General features: G+C 41.0%; 4 protein-coding genes across 7 annotated transcripts; all 4 read left to right on the top strand.

The window, feature by feature from the left end:
• Positions 1 to 178: 178 nt before the first annotated feature.
• LOC115761587 (probable enoyl-CoA hydratase echA8) lies at positions 179 to 2,439 on the top strand. 3 transcript variants are annotated; one of them, XM_030703379.1, is made up of 4 exons: positions 197 to 214; positions 273 to 385; positions 442 to 1,230; positions 1,292 to 2,439. In XM_030703379.1, the coding sequence occupies exons 2-4, from the start codon at positions 286 to 288 to the stop codon at positions 1,570 to 1,572; spliced, it is 1,170 nt and encodes a 389-aa protein (XP_030559239.1). In that variant the 5' UTR covers positions 197 to 214; positions 273 to 285; the 3' UTR covers positions 1,573 to 2,439. The 3 variants fall into 3 exon arrangements, with proteins under 3 accessions (XP_030559241.1, XP_030559238.1, XP_030559239.1); XM_030703381.1 differs by lacking the exon at positions 1,292 to 2,439 and having other exon boundaries at positions 179 to 385; positions 442 to 974; positions 1,030 to 1,133; XM_030703378.1 differs by having other exon boundaries at positions 182 to 385.
• Positions 2,360 to 4,439, top strand: LOC115761589 (acyl-CoA Delta(11) desaturase-like). The gene is made up of 5 exons (XM_030703384.1): positions 2,360 to 2,439; positions 2,827 to 3,132; positions 3,204 to 3,540; positions 3,600 to 3,785; positions 3,859 to 4,439. The coding sequence occupies exons 2-5, from the start codon at positions 2,832 to 2,834 to the stop codon at positions 4,175 to 4,177; spliced, it is 1,143 nt and encodes a 380-aa protein (XP_030559244.1). The 5' UTR covers positions 2,360 to 2,439; positions 2,827 to 2,831; the 3' UTR covers positions 4,178 to 4,439.
• Positions 4,440 to 5,809: 1,370 nt separating this feature from the next.
• LOC115761588 (acyl-CoA Delta(11) desaturase) lies at positions 5,810 to 13,643 on the top strand. 2 transcript variants are annotated; one of them, XM_030703383.1, is made up of 5 exons: positions 5,810 to 5,870; positions 10,985 to 11,313; positions 12,524 to 12,860; positions 12,924 to 13,109; positions 13,174 to 13,643. In XM_030703383.1, the coding sequence occupies exons 2-5, from the start codon at positions 11,001 to 11,003 to the stop codon at positions 13,490 to 13,492; spliced, it is 1,155 nt and encodes a 384-aa protein (XP_030559243.1). In that variant the 5' UTR covers positions 5,810 to 5,870; positions 10,985 to 11,000; the 3' UTR covers positions 13,493 to 13,643. The 2 variants fall into 2 exon arrangements, with proteins under 2 accessions (XP_030559243.1, XP_030559242.1); XM_030703382.1 differs by lacking the exon at positions 5,810 to 5,870 and adding an exon at positions 7,767 to 7,928.
• Positions 13,644 to 14,243: 600 nt separating this feature from the next.
• LOC115761591 lies at positions 14,244 to 15,296 on the top strand. Its single transcript, XM_030703386.1, has one exon. It carries the CDS (start codon positions 14,421 to 14,423, stop codon positions 15,219 to 15,221), a length of 801 nt encoding a protein of 266 aa, XP_030559246.1. The 5' UTR covers positions 14,244 to 14,420; the 3' UTR covers positions 15,222 to 15,296.
• The last annotated feature ends 405 nt before the right edge of the window (positions 15,297 to 15,701 follow it).

Here is a 15,701-nt window from a genome sequence, read left to right as displayed (position 1 = left end):
AATATGCATAAATTTTAATCCAAAAGAAACATAACAACTTGCTTAGTCACTGATCATTAACAATTTCGGCCAATTTTGCTGCAATATCTATCGATTGCATTTCACTATCGAATAGCTGAGCTGCAGACTGGCAGCTCTCATTTTTCCATCCCAGTTGGCAGCCCTTTTTTACGATATTCATAAATTGTTTTGCGAATCACAATTGCATATCTTTGTAAGTTAAAGAAGTAATCACAAGTGTTAGCTAAATTAAAGTTAGAAAACAATTTAAGCCGTGTCACCAACATGTTCTGCAAAGTAGGAAGGCAGCTGGGCCAGCAGATAGGCCAACAAATACGTTTGACATCTCGCCGCATGCTGGCCACCACAAATACTTTATACAAAGGTAGTTAAAACGCAGCGTGACATAATGTTTATCTAGTAAAATAATTATTTTTGCAGATGGTGCAGCCAAAGCAGAGTCGGAACCGGCAGCGCCTAAAAGCATACTCGTGGAGAAGGATAAAAATATTACTTTAATCGGTATTAATCGTCCACAGCAGCGCAATGCCATCGATTCGAGTACCGCTTCTCAGCTTTGTGAGGCATTCTCCGCCTTCGAGGCGGATGATACCTCGCCGGTAGCCGTCCTGTATGGTGTGGGCGGATCGTTTTGCTCGGGCTTTGACATTCTTGAGATCAGCACCGACGAAAAGGAGGAGATAAGCGTTGATATTCTGATGCGCCCCGAGGGATCTGTTGGTCCCACGCGTCGCCAGATTAAAAAGCCGGTCATTTGCGGCATCAATGGCTACTGCATAGCCAATGGCTTGGAGCTGGCGCTTATGTGTGATTTGCGCGTCATGGAGGAGTCGGCTGTGCTGGGCTTCTTCAATCGGCGCTTTGGTGTGCCGATGCTAGATGGTGGCACCGTGCGCCTGCCCGCCATGATTGGACTCTCCCGTGCGCTGGATTTGATACTCACGGGACGCCCGGTGGGTTCACAAGAGGCGCATGATATTGGCCTAGTTAATCGTATTGTGCCCACAGGCACAGCACTGGGCCATGCACTGGAGCTAGCCACTTGCTTGGCCAAATTTCCGCAGCGTGCACTCAATCATGATCGCAACTCGGTTTACTCCGCCTCGTTTGAGACATCAACGTTCCACCAGGCCGTGCAGAACGAGGTAATGTACACATCACGCGAAATCATCGAGGACATGCAGAACGGCATTAAGTGGTTCAATAATAGTGAGTAGCTTCTTCTTTGCTGGTAGCTGCAAATTTAATTAGAAAACTTCATTCCATGCAGCGTTCAAGGCAGACACCACACATTCGTGGCTGAAGCGCGACCGGTCTATGGCTGACTGGGATGATGAGGATGTGGCAGCTGCAGCAGCTCAAAAGGAGACCAAAAAGCAGGAGGAAGAAGCAGCACTTGTTGAGGCTGAGAAGCAGAAGCTGGCAGAGAAGGCGCTCAAGAAGTCCAAGAAAGTAGTTGAAGCAAAATCTGAAGAAAAGTCCAGCGAAAAGGACAGCAGCAAAGTCAGCAGCGAAAAAACGGATCCAAACGAAAAGCCAAAGGATAAATAAGGGCAACCTTAGTGTATAGAACTAAATTAAAATATTTTGTATATAATAACATCCTTACATGCAGTTCAGAACTGATCAACTTGAATTTGTTAATTTATTTAAATACATAACCGAGAACACTGAAACTATAGATACAAAATTGTTCAAACTGTCTGACTGACAATGATAATTAATTTGGAAAATATTTGGAAATTAATTTAGTACGATTCAATTTGTGTAGTGTATATATTTTGGGCACAATATATTCAAGCTTATTTTCAAAGTTGAGAATCGGAAAAGTTTTATAAGTTTTTCCTTTCATCTTAGTAGATACATATATTATTTCTACCCAGACAAAGCCGGGTAATGCAGTCATTTTCACGAACTCAACGCCAGGTGGCTTGTAACCACGACATCTAGAGGGAGCTTTGGTTATCAACAAGTAATTGATGTTAGCAGCGAGATAACCCGGCAAATACGGTGCCAACAGCCACACGTCGAGTTTATGACTCAGATTGGACACCTAAACGCCTTCAAGATCGGGCGATCTTGCGCTACGTGCACTTTGAATTCGCATCGAACATGTGCTCCAGCCGCATACAAGAGTGTTTGTCCACAGTTCAATAGCAATAAATTGCAACGATGAGAATTTCATTAAATCTGATTAATTATTGTCATTAGTAGGTTTTATTTTGTAATCTGTGTATTCACTAAGTGAACAGAGTTGAAAAAATGGGCATATTTTGATTAGACATTTTTGTATAAATACTGCGAGCAGGCGATGTTACACTTTCAAACTGTTTTCCATATTTAAGACGTCGTTGTGTCGCCAATAAAAACTGAGACTCCAAAATTGAAAGCTAAGCGAATATAAGCCTAAAGACGAAGGTAAATGGAAGAACCCATCAACTTCGCTGTCATAAAACGAACTCACAGTCAATAGCCAGCTCTCTCCGGCAGCAAAGTTCGGTACTTCGGCTTTTAGACATTCTTCAATTGGCCCAAAGTACTTAAAGTAATTGTTGACTGGCTTCAGTCGTTGAGTTGTATTGAAGAAGTGCAAATAGCATACTGATAAAACGGAATGTGTTACACTCGATGCTAGCCCTTTAAAAAACAATTTGATATTTAACTACTTTTACATATCGTAAGCTTGAGTGAAAAATAAGTCACATACCAAATTTTGTAGCTCTAGCCTAAGTATTTGCTGAGTTCGGCAGGGCTCGATCAATTTCGTTCGAATGCTGCCTAATTGCTAAATGCATTGAATTACAGAAAAAATGCCACCGAACGCCATACCCAGCCCGTCCAATGTGCTGGCCACATGCCCCGAGGCGGAGCAGCTGCTGAGCGGCGAGAATGCGGCGACGGCTTCCAAGCAGACCGGTGTGCTCTTTGAGGGTGATGCGGATACTGCGGACTGCGCTTTGGATGTGGATGTGAAAAAGTTGAAAAAGGCCGAGAAACGCAAATTGAAATTGGTTTGGCGTAACATTATGCTCTTTGGCTATTTACATTTGGCAGCTGTCTACGGCGGCTTTTTGCTGTTAACCCAGGCCAAATGGGCCACGGTTGTCTTCTGTAAGCAGCAAAGAATTTCATTCCGTTTGGAGTTTGATTTGACCCAGTTCTTCTTTGACGCGTTTTTGCAGCATTTTTCCTATATACTGCGGGCATGATTGGCATTACAGGCGGCGCTCATCGTCTCTGGGCTCATCGCTCCTACAAGGCAAAGTGGCCACTGCGCTTGATTTTGGTCACCTTCAATACGATAGCCTTTCAGGATGCCGCCTTTCATTGGGCGCGCGATCATCGTGTGCATCACAAGTTCTCCGAAACGGATGCCGATCCCCATAATGCGACACGTGGCTTCTTCTTCTCGCACGTCGGCTGGCTGCTCTGCAAGAAGCATCCCGATGTGGTCGCCAAGGGCAAGAGCCTGGATGTGTCCGATCTGCGCGCCGATCGCATACTCATGTTCCAGCTCAAGTGAGTAGCTAGTCGCATCTAATGCTGTTCAAGCTATAACTAATCTCTGCATTTGGAAGACACTACTTTGTGCTAATGCCACTCGCCTGCTTCATATTGCCCACCATCATACCCATGATTTGCTGGAACGAATCGTTGCTTTGCTCCTGGTTTGTGGCCACCATGTTCCGCTGGTGCTTCCAATTGAACATGACCTGGTTGGTGAACAGTGCCGCCCACAAGTTCGGCGGACGCCCTTATGACAAGTATGTATTACCTATAATTGTGCATAGTTATATCGTTTGAATACATATATATATATATATTACCTATGTACAGGAACATTAATCCCTCACAAAGCCCATATGTGTCGGCCTTTACCTTTGGCGAAGGCTGGCATAACTATCATCATGTCTTCCCCTGGGACTACAAAACGGCCGAGTGGGGCAGATATTCGCTAAACATGACCACAGCATTCATCGATTTCTTCGCCAAGATCGGCTGGGCCTATGAACTGAAGTCGGTGGCGCCGGAGACCATTGAGCGGCGAGTGCGTCGCACTGGCGATGGAACACACGAGCTGTGGGGCTGGGGCGACAAGGATCTAACCACAGAGGATGCACAGCATGTGCTGTTCGTTGACAAGAAGGCAGCATAGAAGCCTGTGCCTGGGCACAAACTAACTTAATTAACAATATTATAATCTTAAGATATAATCACTTAATACAACGGGTTATATATTCGATAGTAACAAAAACGTATACAACAATATAATTAACTCTGATATCGCAATTGATGGGTTTTGTTGGTGCGGTAATCGCTTTCTATGGATTGTGACGGAATTGTTATTGTTACGTCTAGACGGCTGGGGCCCGCAGGTGTTGTCGTGCTGATAAGCATTATCTCTAGCCATGTGCGTTCTAGGCTTTGCTTTCGGGGCTTGGACAGCGTCAAAGTCTACGGCAGAATGGGACCATTCTCTTTCTCGTACTTCTTCACCTTCAGATCTAGGATATGCAGCACAACTTCAGCCAGCGCCCTTGGCTGCACACCTGCCTCAATTAGCTCAAGGCAAATTTCCAGTGCTTCGGTCGAGAGGCGCGTGTTGATCAGCTCCGACATGCCGTGCACTGCAATGCGCAACGATGGCGATTTGTTCACAACACTCTTTACCATGCCTTGGTCAACAAGTTCCCTATTCTGGCTGTCCGCTTCATCCCGCTTTGGCTCCTCAACTCCAGTATTGTTAACCTTATTATGGTTTTCATTTTTATCCTGCTTTGGCTCCTCAACTCCAGTATTGTTAACCATATTTTGGTTCTCATTTTCGTTCATATTCTGCGTTTTTGGTGCAGGGCTGGTTGCCTTATCATTACTTGGCACCTCGGGTGCAGCATTGTTTACCGTCTTATGATCCCCATTTGGCTTCTCGATTTCAATTTCTCGATCCTGATTTGGATTTGCAGTAGTCGTGTCCATATCCTGTTCCCTATTCGACTCACTGGGCGCAGCAATGATGACCTTACTTTGAACAAATTCGGGCACCTCAGCTGGGACAATGTTTACCGTTTTAAGATTCTCATTTGGATCCTCAACAATATTTGGATCCTCATTTGGCTTCTCGTGCGCAGCAAGGATTACCTTATTTTGATCCTGGTTTGCTTTCTCGAACGGGTTTTCGTCTTCGCCGCCTTGCTGAGACATGTTGTGGGCGAATGCCAATTGCGATGGAACTAATAATTATGCAGGCCAATGGGCGTAACGATAGGTCATCAAGTTGTGTATATGCTATCGATTATTATATCCTGCCGATACTGAGTAATCGTTGTAAACATACGAAATATATGGATTATTTAATTTTTTTGACAGTTGATGCAAACATCTGTTAATGACTTTGTTTTTCGCAAAAACAAGATAGGTAACAAACAAAAATAATGGAAAAATCTATAAAAGAATTAGAACAAAAAAATACAGCAAGCATAAGGAAACAAACATTAATGTAGAGCTAGATGTCAAGTTACATAAATAATATCTGTAACAATGAATTCAGACCTATCTTTAAAGAAAAGAATTAATTGAATTTTGTAGCAATGCACTGTACCTTTAAATATATAATTAAAATTTGTTACATATTTGCCGTAAGCGACATTCGTGTTTATTTTAACTGTTTCCTTAATATCGATACATTGCCTGTGGCATTGAGCTTAAGTATCGAGTAGCATGGAGCTCGATATTTGCTTGTCAGCAATCCCGATACTTGGCGTCTCTAATAATTAGCTCACAGGCATTAGTTGCAAGCAATTTTGCAGATTTCGGATATCTACCACAAAATTAATAAATAATCGTATCAAGTAAGTTTTTGCATATATATCAAAATATATATATAAGTCTTGGTTGACCTTGTGCAAAATCAAACATTGTAACAGCTAGAGGTTTGCCAAAGTCTGCAGTAGCTGAGCTGAACACGTCCGCAGCTCGCTTTAAAGGTTAAAGGAATATATACATATGCCAAATAACGACATTATTTTTTGTTTAAAGAGATTAGAACTGTGTGTTTTACGGTATTCTGATGCGCAGCACAATCACTTAGTGACACATTACTTTGAATGCAATGACGCAAGGTTTGGATTAGATTCCCCTAGGCATAGCTTGAAATCACGCGTTTTCTTTTAAAATGTTACACATTCACAGCCATATGTTAATTCTATATAGAATAAATATATAGTTTAAGGGTTAATCAATTGACGTTCAGCTGCCGAGAACGAGCTGAACAGGCGCTAAAACGATTATAATCACGTTTAATCAAATTGACTTCAGAGTTCATATGCCTTAGAAATTTCCATGCGACCAATGCGCATTTGCATGTCTAGTTACATTATTTGGAAAATTGTACAAACATATGTATGTATGTACATGTACATATAAGCGTTGCATGTAGAACTTTCTTCTAATGTAGCTGCACGAACAGCTGATGCACGAATCTCGTTTACGTTCAAGCAACAGCTGTGCATATCGTTTACGTTCTATGCCCAGTTATGCATATTTAAGAGTATTTCACTATTATTTGATTTAGCAAAGAATTTGTCTCCGTTTTACCATGCATATATTACTTATTAATGTTTACCACATGCTAATCTTTGTCTTTTGTTAGACTCGACCAGATAGGCGAGCAGAAGTTGTTTGTTTAACAAAACTAAACCATGAAATGAAGAAGTTTAATACTCTATTCCGATCGATCGGAATAATCAGTCTAATGGAAACCTCATTCTTATATGTATCTAATCAGATAATGTAAAAGATTTCATGCCAAGATTCACTTAAATTTTAAACATTTAAACTTTTTTATTTTGAATTGGAAATTGCTTCTTATTTATATGCATAATTTTAATGTTCCAAATCCCAATTGCAGAACAGACTGGAGCGAAGGCCATAAAATGCATTAATACAAATAAATTTAAATATTATTTAGAAAAATGAAAGTTCTAAATACTTACAAGAAATGGCCTTATATAGGGCTAATTACTCAGTCGGAGAGTGTTGCAAACTGTATACAAAAAATAATAGCACACTTCGCCCTGAAGATAGGGTATAAAATATCTTCTGCTTTTTCAACAGGTCAAAGTACAAAAGTGAACACGTTAACACAGTTAACTAACAATAGTCATTCAAATGGATTATTAATAGCATAAATACTCTGAACCCGTATCAAAGATTAGAAATTGGTAATCTTATTTGTACGATATCTATATAAATATTTTCATAACGGAGTACAGAGTGCATGCTTTTGAAATAGATTTAAATTGTTGTGTACCCCAAGCAAATTTAACAATTTGCCTTTGGCCAGTTACATTATTTAAATTGATCTATTAACGAGGCCCATAAGTTATTTGCAAAGGGCCCAAATTGCGATTTCAAAGTCATTTTCATTCATTAACGTGCTTTAAATTGATGCCGCAACATTTGCGCATTTCTCTGAGAAGTGCATACGTGCAAATCTGTAGGTTTGTTATCAACGCACAGCATCTCAATTGATGTACACCTGTATGTATGTGTACGTATGTATATGTGCTGTTATGCACATATACATACATATGTATATGACAGATTGGCGTACGCAAGCTTCGGGCGTATCAACAAATCGAAAGAAAGGGGCAGTAAAAGTTTTGCGTCGCTGCCAACGTCAAAAGTTCTGCGAAGAAAAAAAAGTTTATATTTTCACCACACTGCCCAAGTTGCTCTCAGTTAGTGTTGAGACCGTAGAGCGTACGGACGTGTTAACGCTGACTGTTCGCTTGTTACCCATACAAATACTCGGTGCAAAAACAGTGACAAACTACAGTTTTTATTTGATTTTTACCTAAAGGAAAAACAGCGACAGGCAAAGTTTATTAGCTTTGTCAACAAAACAGGTTAGTATTCGTTGTCGTTTGGCAGTTGCGACAGGATTTTAAAGTGTTTATGTAAACCATTAACTAACCCAAACGTGTGACTGTAGCCAACTGACCATAGAATATATAGAGAAAAAGACAATACAAAAAGAAGAAAAAAAAAGTGTTTTTGCGTTCTTCTTTTCTCTTACGGCCCAAAAGAAAAAAAAAACTGCTATAAGAACTTTTTATTGCGTCCAAGCGATCCGATCATCAGGCATGCAAATCGCTAAAATTTTAAAGCTTAATTAATTTCTTATAAGCTACTCTTAACTTTTGAAGGCTGTACTTTAACAGCCAATGCGTCTATTTGTCGAAGGTTAGAGACCTAGGCGCAAGCACTCGGGGTCTTTCATAGTTAGCTTGGGGCATTTAGCTACTCGACCATGTACATATTTAACATACTAATGCTATGGCTCGTAGACTATACAATGAAACATAAATTATTAACGAAATATGCATATGTATGTTATTCTGGTGCCACGGTTAATCTGTTAATATGTATGCAAAAGCGCTTACATCCTAACATTATGTTAGCTCAGCTACGATTTCCGTATATTGAAATGCAAGTTTCTTTTCTTTTTTTGATCGTAATGAACTCCGACTAATGAACTCGTATTGTTAAAACTTAAAATGCAAAAGCCTTATAGCTTACTCAGTAAATTGTTGAAACATTCAATCAACAAAAATGTAATATGGCTTAATTAACATGAACTTTGTTTTTACAAAATGCTCCGCTTTAGCATTGTTAATTGTACACTTACACTAAACAATGTGTCGTGTATCTAACATTTGCTAATAAATTGAACAAGCTGCCGGAAAGCTCTTCTTTTTTTTTTTTGTTGCAAAATTAAGCACACAATTTAGCAGATTAGAAGCATCAATAGAAAATGACCGAGACGACCCGATTTTACGTGTTGAGCAGAGCGAATCACGCTGTTGCAACGTGATGCCGGTCGGCGAATTAAGCTCCAGCCCAATTTCTCTCTCTCTTACGCTCTCTCACACGCTCTCTCATTCTGTGTGCACGCACGGGCATTGTCGCCAATGGGACTGCGTCAACTCAGATTTCAAGTTCAATATCAAAGCGTTAGACTGTATCTCATGCGAGGCGCAACATAATGAAAACTGGCAAAAAACAAATAAGCAGGCATAAATAGGCAGACGTTTGCCGGTTCTGCGACATCTTTCGGTGCGTCTCTCTCCGCGAGAATAAACAGATGTTTACTTCAATTGTGCGCCATAGTAGAAAAGCTTTCGTAGGCGATCGTCTCTTTTCGTTGTTTTCTAAATACATATTCTTTGAAATGAAAGTATTCACACGCACACATACACATACAACAATATAATACAAACAAACTCAACCAGATTTCTTGTTCTTGCCATCGTTCTGCCTCTGTCTTGCGTAAACATCGTATGACTTTAGGCACACGTATATACACGTGGTTCACATTTCAATGTATGCTGTACGTACAAGCCTACATATGTGTGGGTGTTTGTTCTTTTGCATGTATGCGCGGGTGCAAGCCAAGCTGGCAATGCGTTTTACACTGAAAAAATACAAGCTTTGTTTGTGTTTAATATTTTGGTTTATTTATTTAATTTGTTTTCTTAATGTATATCAGTAACACATGATGTTTCATCAGATTTTTGTTTAGCCAGCAACTGGCCATTAGACCCCCATTACCCGCTAAAAATGCGAAGCGGTAAAGCAACGTGATTAAATGTCGTCAGTTATCGGCTGAATATGAAACCTTGACCCTGAATAATATAAAAGTATCGTGCGATGTCTGCCTTTGTATGGATAATAAATATTTCTTCTAATCGCTGCGCACACCTGTAAAAGCTTGCCGGCACAACAAACCAATTTGGGTTGACCAAAGCTTACGTAAGCAAAAAGCTCTAACATAGAGCTGCTTGATGGCTTATGCGCAAATTTTCTGCTCAACAGTTTAAAACTTAACCCCCAGTTGGCAGGTTTGTCCAATAAGAACTTTTTATAAGTGAACAAAGGTAACAAAGGTGTTGTATGTGTGTGCATACACAATATAAATAAATAGTGCATCTACTAATTGATGTCGGTTTGCTTTTGCTTGAATAACAGTTATTACACTCTCTTTAATGCCCAATTGTTGTTGCTAATGTGTTAGTGTGTTTGTATAAGAAATTTGAAGCTAGGAAATTTTCCATGACACAGACACACGCACACTTTTGCAAGCCAATGCCTGGTCTTCACATAAGGCGCCCCCAGTGACCCACATGTGTGTTTGTATGTGCATGCACACAAGCTTGCAGAGGTGTGAATCGTTTGAATCGTTTTCGACTGCAGCTGGCGCTCTCCGTTGTTGTCGTTGCTGTTGTTATTGTTGTTGTCATGCCGACACTTTAATTATTAACCGTAAAATCTCTTAATGGACAGACAGACGCCTTGAGCAGCCATCTGCATTCGCCGGTCGCAAATAAAAGTCCCAATATTTGTTATTACTTTTTGAAAATTCCTTTTGTTTTTTTTGCTGTTGGTATAAAATATCCCTGTTCCAGAGGAAGGAAATTTAGTTTTAATTGGACAAAACCCGCGAGAATTTCCCGTTTTGATTATTTTTGTTTTTTATACAGAAAAAAAAGTGCCCCTCTTTAAATGTATATATTTGAAATTGTGAGAGTTCGCTCAAGCGCCCTTTCACTGTGTTTGCAGTTATCCTTCGCCAAGGACAGGCACAAGTTTATTGATTTTTTTTCCATCAGCCTGCCTCAACGTAGGTCAAGGTGCTCAAGGCTTAGCCTGACAACAAATTGCAAGGTAAATTATTGTTATTAACGTTAAGTAACGTAAGGCAGCAACAATTTACGAGCTTGGCAATAAAGACGAGGCGACCACGACGTCACCTTTGGGAGCGCGTCTAGGGCGGCAGCTATAGGTAAAGCGTGTCAAGTTCAGCTTAGCCAATTTGTTTAGTTAATTGCCCAAGCAATTAATTTAAAATTTGCTTTTTTTTTTATGTTATTTTAATGCTTTTTGTTATTGTTTTGTGTTGCAGTAACTGGTGCCACAATATGCCGCCCAACGCAACCGCCGGAGGGCAGTCGATTACCGACTCGCTAATCTCGGCCGCTGCCACAGCAGCCGCCGAGTCGGAGCAGAATCCCACCAAGCTGCAGCAGGACTCGACCGGTGTGCTCTTCGAGTGCGATGCCGAGACCATCGATGGCGGCCTCGTCAAGGATATCGTCTCCATGAAAAAGGCCGACAGGCGCAAACTGAAACTCGTCTGGCGCAATATAATTCTCTTCGGCTATTTGCACTTGGCCGCACTCTACGGCGCTTGGCTGATCTTCACCTCGGCCAAATGGCAGACAATTGCTTTGGGTAAGTGGACAGACACACACACAGCACACAGATAGCCTCAATCACCTCAATCATCAATATTTTTCCATGTTTATTCATCGCTGACATCTTTCCGTCGCGTGCCGCGCATTACAATTGCGAGGTTATCGGCGTGTTGTTTATTTCAAATTTGGCGCTGATAACATTGGGCAAAGTCTTATCGCAGTCCGCCAGTCCAGACTCAAAATTAGCATAATCCCTAATTCAACTCGCATATTTAATGCGAGTTGATTATAAAACACTTCTTCTCATTTGCAACTTTAGAAGTCCTATTCGCTTTTTTCTATATTAGAATTCTATAAAAGAATTGTATAAATTAAATGTAAAAAAATACATTCCATAAACTCAGGGAAAACGCACTTTTGCTTTATATATCTTATGGAATCACAATTCCCTCTTAGCTCTTAAAATTCCTGTTTAATAATCAATGAGGGAATATAAGTAAAGAAAATTAAATTCACTTTTCCTGTTTGCAATGCGCATATTCTAATTGAGTTCCTATTTAGGGTATGTCTAATTTACGGGGTCAGGCTGAACTCTATTTCTAGCTGTCCCAAGTGTTTCGCAGACCCTAGCCCCATTATTTATCCGACTAGTAGCAGTTGTTTTGCTGTCAACACGCTTAGTATATAAAAACAATTCGATTTAAACGTACAAGTTCTTACACACACACACACTCAAATACACAAACGTATAATACACTTGAACAGACACACATATACGTAGCGAAAACAAATGGATAACTTTCGAGTACCCCGCAAGGTCAATCGGCATGTGCTGAAGGCCGTCAGGTACATCACTGATAACGAGGATCTGGAATATGCGCCATTCTCAGTCATACAAGAGCACGTGAAGTACTCGATGCGTAATGGGAATCCTGTGCATCGTCTAGATGATTGCATCAAATCCTCGCTGCATAACCTGACCTTCCTGGGCATACTCTCTGCCAGCGATGATAGCAAATCATATGCCATACGCAACATTGGGGACATGCTTGTTAAATCAAAGAATCTAGCGCAGTTTGATCATGATCAACCAGAGCCAGTGTAAAACTGTATTATTTCCATTTGTAGAATGATAAATTTATAGTTGTAATGGGAAAATACATACTCGATAACGTCATAATGCCATAATCAATGCTTATTTGTAGTTAAGAAGATATATAATTAATGTCTTTATGCTCTTTTTACAGCTTTCGTTCTTTATGCTGTCTCTGGCTTGGGCATTACTGCTGGCGCTCATCGTCTGTGGGCCCATCGTTCGTACAAGGCTAAGTGGCCGCTGCGCGTGATTTTGGTGCTATTCAATACGGTGGCCTTCCAGGATGCCGCCTTCCATTGGGCTCGCGATCATCGTGTGCATCACAAGTACTCGGAAACCGATGCCGATCCGCACAATGCGACACGTGGCTTCTTCTTCTCGCACATTGGCTGGCTGCTGTGCAAGAAGCATCCCGAGGTGAAGGCCAAGGGCAAGGGTGTTGATCTGTCCGATCTGCGTGCCGATCCCGTCCTGATGTTCCAGAAGAGGTGAGTGCATAGCTAAACCCAACGCCTCGCCTACCTTTACCTGAAATTTGTTCTCGATTTTAGACACTACATGATTCTGATGCCCCTGGCCTGTTTCATTCTGCCGACTTTGGCGCCCATGTACTTCTGGAATGAGACCTTGATGAATGCCTGGTTTGTGGCCACCATGTTCCGCTGGTGCTTCATTTTGAATGTGACCTGGCTGGTGAATAGTGCTGCACACAAATTCGGTGGCCGTCCCTATGACAGGTGAGCTTATATCTAAAAAAGAGACGCATTGGCATTTTTTTGACTCCTTTCTACTTGTTGACAGATTCATCAATCCTTCGGAGAACATTTCTGTTGCGTTGCTCGCTTTCGGCGAGGGCTGGCACAACTATCATCATGTGTTCCCCTGGGACTACAAGACCGCTGAGTTTGGCAAATATTCGCTAAATCTGACCACGGCCTTCATTGATTTCTTTGCCAAGATTGGCTGGGCTTACGACCTAAAGAGCGTCTCCCCCGACATTATCAAGAAGCGTGTGAAGCGCACCGGCGATGGCACCCACGCCACCTGGGGCTGGGGCGATAAGGATCAGCCAAAGGAGGAGATCGATGATGCCGTGATTACACACAAAAAGAGCGAATAAATTAATAGCGCATCACGCGCTAAAGCCAGAATGAATTGAATCAAATGATAAACAGAATCAATCAGAGAAACAACATAATGAAAGAAATCTTCAATTTTACACATGCCGGCTAAAGGATATTCAAAGCAGCATAGCAAAAAAAAAAAAAAAAGAACATACAAACAGAAACCCTTTAAATAATTTTAAGAAATGATGTTAATGATAAATATCTGTTGTTTATCAATAACTGTATACCGTCTGTGTTAAACCAGCTCTGGAAATTGTTTTTTCGCTCCACATTTGCTTTTTTTGGAGATGCATAGAGTCAGCCGATCTGGACGCCAGCCAAGTGTACAAAGTACCCCGCTGGGCAGCAACTGGACGGCAGCCAGAAAAAATTTACCTTTATACTTATACATACACATACCATATGCTATATATACTATTACATATGTTATAAACAAAGAAAAACAAATATTGATTTATGGTTCAATTGGATATATTTCGAGCCTCACTCCAATTTGTAGCAAGCGAAAGATTCAGTTAAATGTAATGTAATTGATTATAACGATAAATACCTACAAAAGATTTTAGTGTTAATAGTGAACCAAAAGGAACTAACACACAAAAGGAATCATGATATATTATATGTTTACGATATAATAAACGATCTATGTTAGACACACAAAACCTCTTGAACACTTACATGAATTTTGCAAAATTGTTATAAATAAAATCGAAAATCTCTTCGTTTTAGCTTTTAAACAGTAGACTTTGCCTTTCACTCGAAGCTCAAACAGTCGACGCCTGTTTGGCACTTCACACAACATTTCCGAAACTCGTACAGAATAGAACACAAGCTTTATACGAGACAAACGAGAATATAGAAAGAATTTTATGAAAAAGAAAAACAAAATTTACTCTAACGAAATTATTGTTTTAACATTTAATGTTTGACATGGATCAGTTCAATGTGCCCAAGAAGGTCAATCGACACGTCTTCAAAGCCGTCTCCGCATTGCAGACATCGCGATCGGGCTTCGTATCTGCCGAGCTGATCAACCAGCACGTTAAGCGCCAAATGCGCCGGGGCAAGAATGTGCCCAATTTGGATGAGATCATACATCAGTCGCTGGCCAATCTGACCAATCTTGGCGTGCTCGCCTGCACTGGCTCCTCGGATTATGCCATACGGCATACCATCAAGTGTGCCACCGATGAATATTCTCTGCTGCCGATTCCCATGTGCCAGGTAGATACCTCGGCAGCAGCAGCAGCAGGAGCAGCTCCTCGCAAGCGAAGTACATGCTCCAATCCGGTGCGAGTGATTAGCGCCGATTCAGAGGGTAATGTTAGGCTGAGCACACGTGTACCGCGCATCAGGAAAGGTGCAGTCAAAGCCGTTAAGCGTGCTCCTGTATCGAAGACAAAGCGAGTACGTGCTCCGTTTTTGCGCCAAAGAAAGAGTAGCCAACGTCGGCCGTCGATAATGTGCCTTGCTTGTCGCTCGGCCGTAATGGATTTGGTCAAAATATGTCAAATGATAAATCAGTGCAGCAGCATGGACGCACACGTAACTCCAAGCACACGAGGCACACACATTGTACCTGAAAACGAAGCTGACTTGCAGCGGGAATCCCCTATACCCATGGCCATGGAAATCGAGCCTAATGTAGTTCCTCAGGTTTCGCCTATGTACGCACCAAGCTATGATAATACTCAAGGTAATCACGCCAATCATTCTACTTAAAATGGTCTGGCTTTAATTTAATTTATATTAGCTTTAAAAAAAAAAATTGAAAATAACCCTAAAAATGTTGGTATTCAAATAAAATGTACTACACATCAATCCGCCCGATTCTCGATGGTCCAAATATTCGATAAATGAAAATACTAGTTTGTGGCGGTTGCACGACAGTCGGTTCAATTGAGCAGCTGATGCTGTTATCAGTGTTAACAGTGCCATTTCGAGCATGACTGCATTATAATTAACATTGTGTATATTTACACATTCTCTTTTTGATTTCAATCCACTCTCAAACCTCATCACATACACATTAACCCACCGTCAAACATTTTGGTGTCTTTCGGTTTAAATTCTCCGTGAAGCTTCTTTTGGGTTGCTAATTATTGTTTAGGCAATTTTTTAACAATATACATAAAGTTGTGTTTTTTATGTTTTGATTTTAACCCGCGCTGAGCATCAAAATTCGCTGTCGCTGGTAACGTC

Source organism: Drosophila novamexicana, unplaced genomic scaffold, assembly GCF_003285875.2.
Source record: "Drosophila novamexicana strain 15010-1031.04,08,12 unplaced genomic scaffold, DnovRS2.1 tig00000485-arrow-pilon, whole genome shotgun sequence".
NCBI lineage: Eukaryota > Metazoa > Arthropoda > Insecta > Diptera > Drosophilidae > Drosophila > Drosophila novamexicana.
Note: the sequence above shows the minus strand (reverse complement) of the source record. Positions and strands in the feature narration are given on the sequence as shown.